Source organism: Lepisma saccharinum, unplaced genomic scaffold (genome assembly GCF_977018435.1).
Source record: "Lepisma saccharinum unplaced genomic scaffold, izLepSacc3.1 HAP1_SCAFFOLD_150, whole genome shotgun sequence".
In the NCBI taxonomy this organism is placed as follows: domain Eukaryota; kingdom Metazoa; phylum Arthropoda; class Insecta; order Zygentoma; family Lepismatidae; genus Lepisma; species Lepisma saccharinum.
In genome coordinates, this window is record NW_028142959.1 from 110,814 (window position 1) to 128,337 (window position 17,524).

The window sequence follows — 17,524 nt, forward strand, 5'->3', positions numbered from 1 at the left end:
AAAAAATAAAATTCTTAAACTTTCCACTAAGTGAAGTTAAGCATCTTCTGGATTTTATTTGGAAAAAGTTAGTTAAAATAGATATTAACCATGAATGCTAACTTTATTTGCTAGTACAGTGGATTTTACGTTCCCAGATTGTACATTTTCCCACATTATACATTCAATTCTGATGGTCCCAACATAGCAAAATGCTATAAAATTTTCCTCAATTTTACGTTTTTCCACATTTTAAGTTTTTTGAGTCTGGTCCCCTAAAAACATAAAATTGAGGTTCCATTGTATGCCAAAGATGGTAAATTTAAGTTTGCAATAAATTGAAGAAAATCTTTAGAAATGACTAGTAATTGTTAACTGTTCAAGGTTTGTGCTAAAATAAACACTCTATGCTTCCAAAATTACATTAAAATACATAATCTCAATAACCTTCGATATTGCAGGTCCACCCAATGATATACTGACTGATTTTGAAGATTATGATTCAGCCAATCTTGATTCCATACAGACTGTGGATGAAGGGGAGGTCGTTGAATCCAAATCTGAAGAGCCTGTGGAGACTACAAGCATCACGGAAGAAGAAGAAAGGGAGGTTGGCAGTATTCGGCTTTTCGTTTACAAATCGTACTGGAAAGCCATTGGACATTTATTGGGAATCAGTATTCTGTTGTCGATGTTTCTGATGCAGTCGTCAAGGAACTTAACGGATTGGTGGCTGTCTTATTGGGTGACACACAGCAGAACAAACGTCACAAACGGAACACACGCTGTGCTTGTGGATCAGTCGATTGATAATGATGGAAGAGTGGATAGGAACTTTGATTCTGAAGGCCTTGAATTTTCCCAGTTCATTGACTTGCCTACACCATCAGATGAAGTCACTTACTACCTGACAGTGTATGGTGTGATTGCTGCCTTGAATTCTATCTTCACTTTGTTCCGAGCTTTTCTATTTGCATATGGCGGGATACATGCCGCAACCAATATACATAGGCTACTGCTGAAGAAAATTATCAAGGTAAATTGTTTTCGGAATTCCTCAAGAAGGCTCTATTTTATTTGTAAGTGTTGTCTTGAATAATTAAATGCCTTTTCTTTGCCATTGTTTGAAACTGAAAACATATTTCACTTTTCCTCCCAACTGATTTCTTTCTCTTTTTCTTTTAAATATTTTGTATAGAAATGCTATTTTTTCATTATTAATTTTGAATAAGTTTGTTTCACTTGATTAATGTGCAAGATTTAAGATATTATATTTATTATACAGCTTGACATAATACAGGATGGGACAAAAACAATTAGACAATTTAAATTTGGTGCCATATCGACATCTTTGTAGGTAGCAGCCTGAAACACACATCCCTAAGTAAAGCAGTTTAAAGCCTTCAGTCGTCATGCAGCGTAGGTTGGAAGAATCATCAAGCATTTGCTGTGGAAACGCTTAAGACTGTGCTGAAATGCTTCTGCCACTCGGTACACATTTTCTGGTGTTAGTACAGTTCGAGGGCAACCAGGAGGCCTCTTGCTGACAATTCATGCAGTAGTTCTGAATTGTGTAACCCAATTCTTTATTAATAAATGTGTCGGAACCTTTCCATTTCTTCTGATGTCAAAATGTCGTTGAAAAATACATTGTGTTACAGTAGCGGAGTCATTGTTTCTAAAGAACATTTCCACAGCAAATGCTCAATGCTCTTTCAACCAATGCTGCATGACGACTAAAAGCTTTGAACTGTTCTACCCAGGGATGTGTTTTTCACCACGCTGCCTACAAAGATGTCAATATGACCCCAAATTTAAATAATCTAATTGTTTCTACCCCACCCTGTACAACTGCATACACAGTGGGATGCCAAGTAATTGCTACAGCTGATTTGCATCACTTATTTTGAAGCTAGTTCTAGCAAAGGCGTGGACACCAGTAGTTCTGGCAATGTCGCTAGACTCTCACCTACTGTGTTTCTCTCTCTGCCTCTGCTGCCATTGTATGTGGTGACATTTATAGTGTGTTTATTCATTATAAAGTGATTCGGAAAGTTCTTTAAAATTATTGGGAAAACCTGGAAATATCAAATAATTTGATTTTTCAAAATGAGTGGAAGGAACCTTGTAAAGGTAAAAGCACCAAAGAAACGACGTGAAAGCCCTATAGACAATCCCAGCCTATTGAATTTAACCTGTGTTTCATTCAGCAACATCTACTCAGATACTGTTCAGTTATTGAAACCGATGCCCGGGGTGCCAGCCCCTGTGGCGGAGTGGTTAGCACATCACACTGCGATGCTAGGGGTCTGGGGTTCGAATCCTGGCCTGGGCATGGATGTTTCTGAGTGTCCATTCATCAATTTTATCATATCATCCCTCATTCCCATCTTCGCAAATTAGCCAAATGTGGCACAAAACGCAAAGTAAAATAAAGCAAATCAAATCAAATCAAATCGATGCCTGTGGGGGAGTGATTTTTGCTGTTCCTTGCAAATACAGAAATTCTGAGTTGAAATCATAAATAAACTTAAGCTTTTGCATCATTAGCAGGATTTAATTACAGAAGTAAGTATTGGTATTGAAAAGTTGATATATGCTGTTCCCTTTTTAGTTAATAGTTTGAATTTTGTTATCATGCTTTATGATGAGAGCCCAGATTTCTAGGCACTAAAAACTAAGCAGCCAAAAAGGCACCCAAGAATTTGGAAAATAACATGCATTCACTTTTAATATTGTAAATAATGAAAAGTCCCAAATTAAAATTCTCTGAACCAAATTTTATAGTTCCGTAACATTAACTGCTGTAATTTCATAATGCATGCAGGTGATTCTATAATTCTTGCATTTACAGGTAGAGTATTATGTATGTTTGCGTTATTTACTCATTTTAAAAACAAAAAGAAATAGAAAAGTATCTGTTCTAACATAAAGTAGTAGAAGCGTTATACTGTATACCAACAATTGCAATTGCAAAAGGAACAGGAGAAAGAAAGTGAGATTGGTATCTGAAAGATTTGGCACATGCACTTTTGTTTCCAATTCCAATGTTGTAATTATCATTCATCGTCAGTTTCACAACTCATCGCTTGTACTGTACATCATCATCATCCTTTGCTGTTTCCTGCCTCTAGCTGGGTCGTCATAGAAGTCAAGCCTCTCCATTTTTTCCTGGCCTTCCACCACTTCGCGGTGTTCCAATCTTGTCCTCTTCTCCTAACACACTCCGCTTTCTGGTCTTTCCACAGACATCTTGGTTTCCCCCTTGGCCTTATTCCCACTTCTTGTGCATTGTAAGCTCTTACTGGTAATCTTCTCCATCCATCCTCTTCATTTGTTCGAACCATCTCATCTGTACCTGATCTATCCTGTCCTGAAGCTTCACCACACTCACTGTCTGATCTCCTCATTCCTTATTCTATCCCTTCTAGTCTTCCCCAATATACTTCTTTAAAAATTTCATCTCCACTCCCTGCATTTTTCTTTTGTCTCTCTCTGTCATTGTCCAAGTCTCTGCTCCGTACGTAATTATTGGCACATAGTATGTGTTATATATTACCTTCTTGCATTTCATAGGTACATCCCTGTTCCATATTAATCTTCGTACAGTTGATATAGTACACCACCCATTTCTCCTCTTCTGTTTACCTCCTCATCTATTCTTCCACTCCTCTGAATTATGTTACCTTGATATTTGAAGCTCTCCACTACCCTCAACTCTTCCGTGTCCATCTTTATTGTGGGTTCATTTCTGGCTCTGGCTCTTGTTATTAGCACCTCACTCTTTTCTGCCCTGAATTTCACTCCTGCTCTTCTGATTTCCTCATTCCAACTATCAAGCTGCCTCTGTACTACTACTTCCCTGTACTGTACAGCATTAGAAAAATATACATTATGATGTATGTGCATTCTTAATGTCTCTTATGGAGAAAATCTTTATTTTCAGGCTCAAGTGAGTTTCTTTGATGTGTCTCCAGTTGGTCGAATACTCAACAGATTTTCATCTGACACCTACACGATTGATGATTCCCTTCCATTCATAATGAACATTCTGATGGCTCAGCTTTTCAGTGTTTTGGGTAAGTTTTAGTTTGCGTTATTTGAAAGGAAAATATTGTATCAAATATTCCAAATTGGTAGTTGGAATGCTCTAAAATGGGAAAGATACATATGAGATGACTTGCAATACAGTAATCCCTCAGTAATCCGGTAGATATCAGACCAGAGGACTGCCGGATTAACGAAAATGCCCGGATTAGTGGAGGTTTGTTAAAAAAATGCATTTTGATAGCAATGCGATAGCAATTCTATAGCAATTCATTGCACTCACAGCAATACACGTAATTAACACTGAGACAAAAACGGTGCACTTGTACAACAATGATGTGTACAGATCGCTATACTGAGCCTAGTGTTTACCTCGTGCCAAGGTCTCTGTCACTGACATGCAGTAAGTTTCCCTTTCACGTTCCCCGCTCGCTCAACGCCGGACTTCTGGAGGGGCCGGATTGACGAAGTGCTGGATTATAGAGGGACCACTGTATTTCTCTAATGTTTTAAAATTAATATTTGTCCAATTCATGAACAGTGGCAGTACATTGATACTTTTTCCCATACTCTCAAGAAGTTCTATAGTATTTTAATAAATGTATGCATTACATGAACCCCCCCTCCCCCCCCTTAAGACCCGGTGGAGGCACAAGTGGTTCAGATCCCACTTTAAACTGTAGATCCAGTCCCGATTAGCCTTCCTATGCATAAAGTGGACTCCAAACAAAAAAACTCAAGAACTCTCCCTTAAGAAAATTTGTTTGAAGTAAAGCTGGACTGATACCAGTGTTACCAATATCAAAGTTTTGGTTGGATTTTCACACAGATTCCAACAAATACTATTCTGGTGGCAGCCCCTGTGTCAGAGTGGTTAGCACATTATGTTACGATGCCAGGGGTACTGGGTTCGAATCCTGGCCTGGGCATGGATATTTGCAAGTGTCCAGTCATCATATCATCACTCATCCCCATCTTCGCAAATTAGCCAAAAGTGGTACAAGAATTGAAGTAAAATAAAGCAAATCAATCAATACTTTTCTGGAGTGTGGGTGTCTTGTGGAGTCTGCAAAAATATCATGTCGCACTTTCAGAGTATAAATATCCTGAAATGCATATTTTTTAGGACTGAGCCGATATATCGGTATCGGCCGATACTGGAATTTATTTACCAATATCGACCAATACTTGTCTGCCATTTTGGTCTTTTATTGGCTCCGCAAGAATGCCGTATTATTCTAATTAATCTAGAAATTAATCAAAATTTGAAGTTTCTCTTTATTTTGCACCAGTTTTGTGTGAAGAAAAACTTTTGTAATGATTTGATAACATGTAATTTGTATTCTAATGTAAATTTTGTACATTTAAAGCAAGAATCTTGGCCAATGGATACATACAATTAGAGTTGAATACATACACACTAATGTTAATGAATATTTTGAATAATTTTTAATTATCACAATTTTCAAGTATCGGTATTGGTGGGAATTGGCGAGAGTATCGGCATCAGTATCGGTTCAAAGTAGTATCGGCTCTACCTTAATATTTTTCATAATTTTCGATACAACATTGTGGAGTAGAAATGGATTGTGTGACTTAAAGATTGCCTCATTTGAAATTATGAATATTTTACAACCAAGTTATGCTTGATTCTTATGATGTCATTCTAATTGAAAACTTGTACATTGAAATTCATAAATAATATGAAGGAGTCTGACCTTTTACAATTTTCAACTATCAGTATTGGCGAGATTCAGTTTTAAGTAAAATATTATAACTGTAGTTGGACTGTGAATTTGATATGTTTTGTTTACTATTATCTCTGTGTTTGTTAGTGTGTTTATGCACTAATAATTTTATTGATCTTAATATTTCCATAATTTGGTAAATGGGTACAGGGTTCTGTGAATTCATTATTTTTATAAAAGTTCAACTAATTTATGCTACTTTTGTAAAATAAATTTCTAGTGTGCACCTTTTTTTATGTAGCTACCAGGTGTGCCAGTTAATAATTCTTAATTGATCCGAAAGTAAACAAGTGTATCTGGGGAGAAAGATAACAAATGCTTTATTCAAAGTATGCGCCATCGCTAGCTATACATTGTGCCCATCTGACCGTCAAATTGTGGATGCCCTTCCAGAAAAATCGTTCACATTGAGGTGATCCAGTCAGCAAGCCATTGTTCGACATCTTCGTTATTGTTGAAGTGTTGCTGGGAAAGGGAGTGAGACATCGATGAAAACAAGTGGTAGTCCGAAGGGGCTAAGTTTGGTGAGTATGGCGGGTGGGGTAAGAATTCCCAGTCAAGTGCAAAAATGGTGTGTGTGATGCCTTTCGCTGTGTGTGATGAGGCATTATCGTGCTGCAAAATCACTTTTCCGTGTCTTGTCGCCCAATCTGGGCACTTTTCGATCAATGCATGTTTTAAATTTGATGAGTTGTTGACGGTAGTGAACGGCATTCACTGTTTCACCTGTTTTCAGAAGCTCATGATACACCACACCCTTCTGATCCCACCAAATGCACAGCATTGTCTTCCTTCCGAAGCGATTTGGTTTTGCGGTCAATGTTGAAGGTTGTCCTGGGTCAACCCATGACTTTGTGTGTTGCCCTGCGTACTGTCCTGGCAACACACTGACGTAACAGTAGAGACTGTGCACCAACCCTTGCTTCCAGTGCCATCCAGCGACGAAATTAAGAATTATTAACCGGCACACCTGGTAATTAAGGTGAACAAATCATTAAGTTGTTTCAATAATATTGTTGATTTTTTTTATTCATAAAAGAAATGTTCTGCTTATCGTGATTTCTTAGTAAATTCTCAATTTTTTTTATAATTATAGTTTTTGTACTACTATTTTATTCTCTTTCAGGCTCAATAATAATAACAATATATGGGCTTCCATGGTTGTGCTTAGTATTAATTCCCTTAATTCCAATTTACAACTGGTTGCAGAAATACTACAGGCTAACATCACGTGAATTAAAACGCTTATCCAGCACTACCCTGTCTCCGATATACAGCCACTTCAATGAGACCCTTCTGGGTCTTTCCACAATTAGAGCTTTCAGAGCAACACAAAGGTAGGTACAAGTAGTAATGTGAAAAAGTAAGTAATGTGTGTGTGGGGGGGGGGGGGGTTACAACAATAGAACTTGAACTAGTTAGAGAATTTCAATAAAAAATCCTGAAAAAGCTGAAAGATTCAGGGAAATTAACATATTGGTGAAAAAGTTGGGGAATTTTTAAGAAATTAAGAAAAGTCAAGTGTTTTTGGACTTACCAGGATTTTTAACTCGTGGCGCAACAGGCCATGAAGTATAGGGCTTACCTACTGACTGCCGGCCTCACTACCACCAGAAGTGGAAGATCGTCCAACCAGTTATGGAGTGACATGTGGTCAGCACGAGGAACCTCCAGTCAATGTTGTAGGTTTCCAATGACCAGGTTACGCTACTCATTCGTAGCTCCCCAATTTCTTCACGATGGTCCGTAGTCACTGGTCCTTTACACTGGTTGAAATTTCAATAGAAAAGTTTTTACGCTTTCCCCCGGATACTCAAACCAGTGTGCATCCTGTAGCTGAAGCCCAAAGCCTGATGCCTGAGACCGCACAACCACAGTACAGGACCTTGCCAGGATTTGGGAATGAAAATAAATGCCACTTTTTTTTTAACCAGCCTCTTGATGGGAGAAGTTCTACTTATTTTTTTTATTTTTTTTAAATAAACTTTATTCTCTTTGAATAGCAGATGTAAACATTTAAGACTTGAACAGTAGCATGTTGAAGCACCATATAATGGTCTGGAAGTTTATTTTAAAATTGCCTCGGAAATTTGGATAAGTCAAGAAAATTGTTTCTCCAAAATATATGGGAACTCTGTATAGAGAAAATCTGAAATTTGTTTCAGGCACTTTCTGAAACCAGTTTCTTGTCATGATTCCAGTCCCCATATTATTGTTTATGATGGTGCTTACAATGTAAATAATAGAAGCAACATATATTTACTGGTTTAACATATATTTTCTCAGTATTCAACACCATACACACGTGTTTTTTTTATATATACAGGTGTATGAGGCTTATCTGGTCATCATTATTTAATTAAAAAGTAACCAGTGCACATGTCTGAACATTTTTATTTTACTTTACATACGAGTGTACATTTACAGGTACATTAGGCTACTTTTCCACATAGTGACCCTATATATTTAGGCACTTGTTGGAGCATGTAATGGGCTTTTGGATTCCCTTCTTAAACCTCTGTCATCAGTTCATTCAGAAACATAATGACTGCTTCCTTCAGTCTTTTTTTTTTTTGTACCTAAACTGAACAGTAACAATTTCTGTATTATTGGCAAAACACGTGAAATTTTTCATGGATTTTTTCAATTGCCTAAAGTGTGAATTTCCTGTCCTGTCTGATGAATTCACCCATATGATGGAAAAAAAGTTTTAGTAATGACTAGAGCCCGGATTTCCATGCACAAACAAACAGCAAAATATGCATGCAAATATGCACGGAAAATATCAAAAATATGCACTAAGATATGCATGAACAATATACAATTTTTTTCCCAAACATCTTATCTCCAAACATCTTATCTTAAAAAAAATATCAAAAATATGCACTAAGATATGCATGAACAATATACAATTAATTTTTTTCCAAACATCTTACCTTAATGACCTCTGTTGCAATGAACTATGAACGTCTTTCTTAGGTTTTCTTCTATAAACCCTCTGCGTTTATCAGTGAGAAACGTTTTGTAGATCGAGAAGTTCCTTCCTACATCAGCAGAAGTCACTGGTGCATGTGAGAAACACCAAACTTCCTCCTGTGTTAGGTCCTCTTCAAAGTCCACATTTTCACCATTCAGTACATTTCCAATGTCACAGATTGTTCTGTACCCGGGATTTTTGTCTAATACTTGGCGAAGGTTTTCTGACGCCTATTTTGTCAACACCGTGAGTTTCACTGGACAAATTTTTCGATACTTTGCCCAACAAGGACAGTGAATGCTACAAAGGATTAGCTATTACGGGACTCTAAGTGTGTAATAATTGCACACTTCTAGAGAAACATTTCTATGACACACAAATAGCGGCTGCATCTTCTGGTTTTAGTGAGTATGACTGCCTTCACTTCATTGAAATTTTCTGCATAATACGACACAGCTTCTAGCCACGAGCCCCATCGTGTTAATACCGGTTGCAGAGGTAACGCAACATTTTTCGCCAGTTCGCGAAAGAGACGTACTCGCGAAGGAGCTTTCACAAATACTTTCGTTACATTTGATACAAGTGCATCTACTTCCGGGTATTGGTATCTGATTATTTCTGCTACGCGATGAAGACCGTGTGCAAGACAAGTCAGATGAACTAATTTAGGATACAACACTTTCAAACCAGATGCTGCTTTGACAATGTACGGGGCCGCGTCAGTAACAAACAGTAACACATTGTCATACTGGATGTGATCTGGCCACAACAAAGTTAACGAATCGTTAAAGAATTTGGCAATTGTGAAATGATTCACTTTCCCAAACACCTCGATATTCAGTAAGTAGGGTTTACCACTCGCCTTCATTGCACCAACAACAGCATTGCAAACACAACGTCCTGCCGCGTCAATAATCTCATCGATAGACACCCATATTTTCTCGTGCTTCAACGCTTCCCGAATTTCTCCCATGACCTCATTAAAACAAACAGGCACATAGTTTTTACGTAGCGTTGATTCATCTGGCACTTTCTTTCCCGTGTACTTTCCTCGTAGATGGGCATTGCTCAGTTTCCACAAAGGAATATTAGCACTCACAAACGCAGAACACAGATCTACATACAATGTATCACTTACTGTGCATTCAGATCTTGAATTAGTGGACGCGGTAGTAAGCAGTTGCTGTTTGCTGCGCGATCTTCTCTGAAGGGCTTCCCTGTGTCTTGCTGTATTGACATGTTGAGTAACTTGAAATTTCTTCTCTGTTAAAACTTTTTTCGCACACCACATAGAACAAAACTGACCCATCTTCTGTGAATACACCACTTCCAAATTATTGTACGTGTTTATGCAACAATACCGCCTTACTGGATTTTTCAGGTGGCATGTTTAACAGAACACAAAATAACATTTACACGTTCTTGAACTCCTTTGATACTGACAGCAGAAACCCTTTCCAAATAGTTGCCAAGTAGCGAGAAAGGCTTCGCGCTAGTTGACAGTTGTAAAAGCATCAGAAGGCGCTAGATCGCTGTTGTTTAAAAAGCGCTACATAAAATGCTGAAAAAAACTTTAAAAAAATATAGTGTTGGTATGTTCGCCATTCGGTTATCGCCGTGCAGTCGAAAGTGAATTTACCAACGATTGTGGGCGACAAACTCAACGCTATTTTCTCTTGATAGACCATGAAATATGCTAGTATGTAGCAATAAAATTCGAAATATGCCTTATCCTGTAAAGTTTAAGAAATATGCATACACAACAAAATTCACTCAAAATATGCACTTATATGCGCTATCATATGCATCTCAAGAGACTCTTTACAAGTTTGTCAGAAAGAAAAAAATATTTTCCATAAGTTTTTGCATGCTACATGAAACATGCATTTCGCATATAAATCCGGGCTCTGGTAATGACATTTGAGTCCCTTGGTTTGTTTATCATCATGGATGTTTTCCATGCTTGAATTAAAGTTACACAGGGTGTCTACAAGTCCAGAAAAAGTTCAGAAATCAATAAATAGCCAAGAAATTATACTTGTGGTCAAGAATGATTGTTATCACGATGATGACTGATTGATATTTAGTTTTATTTCACTTCACTTTTCTGCCCCTTTGCCTAATTGCAAAGATGAGAGTTCACTTTTCTGCCCCTTTGGTTAATTGCAAAGATGAGGATGAATTGTGGTAAGATATGATCGATGAAGGGTCAATCGTAAATACCAGTGTATGGAGACAAGTGTTTATCAGTGCGAAGTGTTCAGTGGTGGTGCAAGGAGTTTGAAAGTGGACGGGAAAATTTGGAGGACAATGAGCGATCGGGCCGACCTCGTTTCTCGCTGACATCGGACAACATTACCCATATTGATGAAATGGTGAAAGCTGATCAACGTGTTCATGTGAAGGACATTGCCACTGAACTTGGCATTTCCTATGACACTTGTCCCCATACACTGGCTCCATTTCCCTGTGGATATCTGTGGCTGTTTTTCCTTTGCACCATAAAAACGAAAAACACTTCGCTGCTCATATGGCGTGGACTTCCTGAGTACTCCGGCCATCTTTGCCAACTGATAACAGCGCCGTGCCATGGAAGAAATTGGAAGTTACAATAGGGTCATTCCAAGAAAAGCCTACTGCATTGCTCGTATGTCTCACTTTTGTAATAACACTTATAACAAGCTAGAAAAAAATTAGGCGCAAAGACTTTTCGATTCTTCCTTGTATATAGGGATGACAACATGAGCCCCAAATAAGATTATACTGGCTTTGAGTCCAGAAGCCAGAGCCTCGCTAATCTGCCAAATGCAGTCCAGGATGCATTAATAGATAAAGCAAGTCTAATTTTCTTGTTAAATACAGCTGAAGTTTTCTTCTTAACTGACCTTTTGGTAGGGGTAGTAAAAATAAAGGTTAAGAAAAATGGATAAAGGTCACTAAAAAGTTAGTAATTCTGGATATGTTACTTTAGTAGACACCCTGTTACACCAATCCCATGCTGTTGATTGTCGCCATAAACTTCCCTAATTTGATGATGAATTTCACATGGCTGTATCTTTCTTGCATTCAGAAAAATACTACAGATTTCAGGAAACAAGCTCAGAGAAACCACAAGTGCACCCAACGTGATGCAACTCCCCTAGAGTATGAAAAATAAGTGACTGCAACTTGCTGAGCTTGCATTGCATGGGTATTACTTTCCGGATCAACCTCGTACCATATAAAGGAAACTTGAAACAGTGAGTTCAGTTCTCGTGAGAACATCTGAGCATAAAGTGAACTTACGGTGATGAGGTACAGTTGAATGCAAATGTTAGAAAGAAAGAGAATAGTGAGTTACAGGTTATGGACTTCCAAACACGTTACAGTCCCAAGCATGTCCCTAATTTCATTATTAACCTTTACTAGTATTATGGTCTATTTTTCGACCATGCAGCTGATTACAAAATTCCTGTTTTTTTTTTATTATCTTGATGCTTTTCTGTTATGTCGGAAACATTTACAGTGGGTTAAACGAAGCTTTGGCACGTCATGTTGTTGCAAACTCCCCCCCAACTCCAAATTTACGTATGGAAGATTGCGCGAATTTTAAATAAGTACACTTATTTGACAAAAAAAATGTTATGACTCATAGGCTGTTTGACCAATCTACTTCGGGTAACTTTTGTTTTGCAACTAGAACATCAGGGCATGCAAACGTGCAGAAATCAAAACGCCAAAGCCAATAAGAGGGGTTGGGTGGGTCACGGCCCCCAACTTTCAATGAAAAAATCATAAAAATGGGGAGTTTGCCCCCTCTTCCCCCGCTATTTTGAGAAGGGGACGCAAACTTTAGCCTTATTTTCAAAGAATGGTCCTTTCTCAACCGAATGAAAGTGATTTCATGTTCCTGGGTGCATTATATTATCAAATATGTGAAACAAACTTCCCACTTTTATGATTTTTTCATTAAAAGTTGGGGGCCGTGGCCCACCCAAGCCCTCTTATTGGCTTTGGCCTTTTGATTTCAGCACGGTTGCATACCCTGATGCTTTAGCTGCAAAATAAAACTTACACGAAGTAGATTGGTCAAATAGTCTATGAGTTATAACATTTTTTTACAAATAAGTGTATGAATTTAAAAGTTCGAGCCAAAGGCCTCAGCGAAACCGGGGGTTACTTTCTGACGACCCCCTTGGCAGAGTAAAGGTTAAGGAAGATCATTAATACATGTTCTTTGGCTCCAATATTTCTTACGGAGAATAAAAACACTCCTTCCTCAACTTAGTTTTCACTGATCAGACATAGGCAGTGCCAGAGGAGGCTGCAATCCCTTCTTTCATGAGCTGCTCCACCCCAGATTTCTTCTCAGTAGTAGTAGTAATAAATCATGGAGAGTTTTATGTAGTACATATTGTGATAAAGCGATTTATTTCCATTTTTAGTGGGAAGTGATGGGTCTACAGTTAAATATGTTGTTGTTCTTAACTGCCATTTAAAAACAGTTCCTTTTAAAAATCATCACAAACTGTTATAGTTTTCTGACTTAGTTACTTTCTGATTATTTAGGCAATTGCCTCGATTGCATGTCCTTTTTCCGTACTGTTATTTTCTCGTTCCTTTTTCTATATTTTCTCATTCCTTTTTATATATTTTGTTTCTATTTGCACATGTGCTAAATAAGCCTTTATATTCCACTCTTCATATGTATTTAGGCAAAAAGGCTACTATGTACTTATCATAGCAAAACAAATATATACTTGTAAACTTAGATGGAAATAAGTCTACTGTAAACTATAAATAATGTAATGTGGTTATTTTACTGAGAGGGTGAAATACCCAAATATCAACCTCTTTCCACATAGTACACCATGGACTGCATTTTCAGACAAATGAGACACTGGTATCTGGTTTGTGATTATATCTTCATCCATCTTATCATATCACCATTCAGTCTCACCTTTGTGATTAGCCAATAGTGCCAGAAAGGTGAAGTAAAATAAATTTGTTATTTAAACTATTACTTACTGTGATAAAACAGCTATGTAGCTTATAATATATAAGCTTTCGTTATTATGAATCATAGTTTACAAAAATGTACTGCACCTTTTCCTTTCCAATGAATGACATATCACACCCGTCACAGGAGCTCCGCTCCTCCAGACTTTAGATACTGATGTAATCAGAGCAATGTTTTAGCATTTTTCGTAACAGCTCTTAGACTTTAACCAGTGTGGCTACTCACCGGGAATTCCTTAAATTCTGGGAATTATGCATAAATTGTTGGCTCCGGGAATTATGCATGAATTCTACGTGATTTTTTTTTCCGTAAATGTGAAAAATTGCAACTTTTATTAATCAAAATCCCATTCAATTTATACATATTTATTAATGCCCTGAGGTAAGTTTATCACAGTTTTGCTTTTATTTTCATCGAGGAAGGAAAAGAAAAGAAAGATGCATGGAAAATGAAACAGAATTCTCTAAATTTGTTTGCTTTGTTAGTGTCCGTTGCAGAACAATCTATCTGACAGACGGAAGATTATTGTTAGACATGGTATCTTGAAATTCTTATACATTTAACAATTTTTCGTAGATTAATATATCCGTAACATTTGTGACTTGTGATTGTAGATGTATTTTGAGTCTGAGTATGTGAAATGGCAAATGTAAACTCCACACCTTAAATTATATATATATATATCAGGGGAGTATATTCTAGGCTAGCTAGGCTGTCTGCGAAGCCTGAAGTCTAGAGAGTATAATACAGAAGAAAAATCAATTAGAAATTTTGAATAAAATTACTCATTTCAATAGGAAGACGATCGCGATTCTGGAGTTGGCAACCTCATTTCTTAGGAGTTTGCAACCTGTTTGGAGTGGACGTGGGAACGTTACTTCCTTAAAGATGCCGAGAAGAGCGAAATGTGAGTGTCTAACCACTTATACATGACCTAGTCTCCTCTCTTTTTACACAACCTAGAACCAGGTGTGGTGAGATAGTCCAGATCTTGGAGTCACCATACACCACTGATATATATATATATATACACACACCATTTAATTGAATTGAATTAGAATTTTTGGATAAATTTGAGTCACCAGAACCCTTTATATTGTTAATATATTTGTGTGTGTATATGTGTGGGTGGTGAGAGGTTGAAGTAGAGAAAACATGTGCTTGTATCCAGAGGCGGAACCACGAATTTTTGGCCGGGGGGGCAAGTATCAGGATAAATGTACCAACAACGACAATAATAATACTAATAATAACAATAATAATGGCATTATTATTATTATTACTACTAGTGGTAGTAGTAGTAGTATCAAAGATTTTATTATCCTCATAAATTACGCAAAGAGGGGGTAGAAGTCTGTACTAAAGCATTTGTTTGGAACAAGAGATTTGAAATATTTTTCAACACAGTAAGTTTCACATTAGCTAATAATGGAAAACAGCAGACAAACGATTCTTGAATGGCAGAAATTGAATGATAATATGCATTCCAAAGATAATTCTTTCTGTACATATATAATATGTAGAGCTTACAACATATGTTTTACACATATGCAACATGGAGTGACATAAAATAAGAAAATACATGGGCAACATGCTAACGTTATTTGTGTATGTATTCAAAGTTCATTCAGTAGCCTACATATATAGTACATATACAGGTATATATATACAACACATATTATTTAAATACATCACATAACAGAAAACAATTACATTGCGAGCGAAGCGAGCAAAAACATTTTTAGATCAATTTTTTGCAATTGAAAACAATATTGATTTAATAGGGCACAAATAATTTCACTGGATGCCATGGCCGACTCCCGCCGCCCCCTAGCTATGGCTCTGAACCTGATGACACCGAGATAAACAAGCTTTGCGAGCATAGCGAGCAAGAAAATTTTGCGAAATATATTTTAATTTGCATAAGATTTGAAATCGAAGGGGGCAATTGGTCCTCTGTGCATCCCCTGCAGGTGCCTTTGTCCGTCTATGCTTGCCCCCCCCCCCCCATTTACCCCTAATAGGGTGCAAATAATATCACGGTGCGCCAAGGCATTCCCTCTTTGTCAATTTCCTTTTCATTTAGATCATTTGGCATCCATGACCGACTCCCGCCGCCACCTAGCTACAGCTTTGAACTTGACGAAATAGAGAAGAGCAGGGACTGCGAGCGAAGCGAGCAATAAAATTTTACGAAATGTACTTTTATTTGCATAAAATTTGAAATTGAAGGGGGAAATTCTCCTCTGTGCCCCCCTGCAGGTGCGCTTGGCCGTCAATGTTTGCCCCCCCCCCCTAGAATTGACTTCCGTTGAAGGTTTGGGGGCAATGCCCCCCTGCCACCCCCTGTGGTTGCGCCACTGCTTGTATCCTTGAATTTTTGGAAAGTTCGCCTTAAAAACGGGGAATGTTAGGTGAATTTTATCAAGGTCCTAGAGTGACCACCCTGCTAATTTTTCTTATTTCTCTAAAAGCATTTTGTGCAGTTATACTAAGCTTTTTACTAAACTGTGCTCCTGAGTACTTAAAAAATAAAACTTCCATAAGCGTCCATGTAAAATTGTAGCTTCAATCTACCATGTTGGGTAGAGGTCCCTCTTGTCCCTGTAAATGTTTCATAGTAATTAATCTTGGAATAGTAAACGAGAATGAAGCACCTTCAATGGCTACATTCGAGTGTAGCAGGATTGTGTTGTAGTTTCAGCATTTTCTTAATTTGCATTGTTTCCTTTCAGGTTCAAGCGGGAAAATGAGGACAAACTGGAAAGCAACCAGAAAACCCAGTACGCTAGTCAGGCTGCGGCCCAGTGGTTGAGTTTGAGACTGCAGTTTATTGGAGTTGCCATGGTTACGGGAGTAGGTGTCATAGCTGTGATACAGCACCAATTTGATGTAGCTAATCCTGGTGAGTATCTATCTGTATCCATTGACTTGCATGAGTGCATTTGCAGTGGGATTGGTTGATTAGTATTTCGTTTGTACAGTCCTGGACACTCCTGGGTTGTAACGAGGTCATTACTTTCAGTTGAATTGTTAGAACAGTGATTGTACCTGCAACAACATTGTTGGGAGAAATAGATTTGTGATTATAAGATTATCTCATGCAGGGGTGCCCACAAGGGGGATTCATGACACACCTGCATCATGGAAATTTTTTGGGGGGACAAAATTTTATAGTTTAGCAACCAATTCTATATATCTTCACACAAAATTAGGGGGATCGTCTTGTTTGACTTGCTATCGATTTTTAGTTATAGTTATTGGTTTTCTTCCTACCTCTGGGTGTTCGCAGCAATTGGGTTGAAGTGAAACACCACCTCTTATCCCTTTAGAATCGGTTTGAAAGGGATGGGGGGTGCAGTTTGCGTTAATACAAGGTTAGTCAAGCAGACAAACTATTAAGAATAAGGTTTATTTAGTCTTTTAATTTCAACTGCAATGAAAGAATTCAAATTTCATGCGCGTTTCAATTGTTGTCATCTCGGCCAGTGGTAAACTGTCCGGTGTTTCTTTGTGGTAGTTCCGAGTCGGCTTGGAACTTCCGACATGTGGACTTCAGTTTTAGTGTTGGATGATTTCAGGCACGATTTGTTTCGCTTGTGTGTGCTCCTGTGCTACGACTGACTGGATAATTGTAACATACTGTCAGCTTTCATTGTCTAAAAATTACGTATTTCAAAAATTTAATTTTTTAAAAAATGAAATCAAATTATCGACAAACAAAAATCAATTACTTCATGTTTATCCAAACTATATTCGTGTGTGTGTGTGTGG

The 17,524-nt window shown here is 37.7% G+C and overlaps 1 protein-coding gene across 2 annotated transcripts in view; it reads left to right on the plus strand.

Annotated features, from left to right (window-relative positions):
• LOC145982360 (ATP-binding cassette sub-family C member 10-like) overlaps window positions 1-17,524 on the plus strand; it is a 101,968-nt gene that overhangs the window by 61,703 nt on the left and 22,741 nt on the right. For both annotated transcript variants that reach the window (XM_083115915.1, XM_083115916.1), the window contains exons 14-17: window positions 441-1,015; window positions 3,926-4,058; window positions 6,901-7,111; window positions 16,486-16,655. In XM_083115915.1, coding sequence (XP_082972041.1) covers window positions 441-1,015; window positions 3,926-4,058; window positions 6,901-7,111; window positions 16,486-16,655 — 1,089 coding nt within the window. The remainder of the gene's footprint in view (window positions 1-440; window positions 1,016-3,925; window positions 4,059-6,900; window positions 7,112-16,485; window positions 16,656-17,524) is intronic.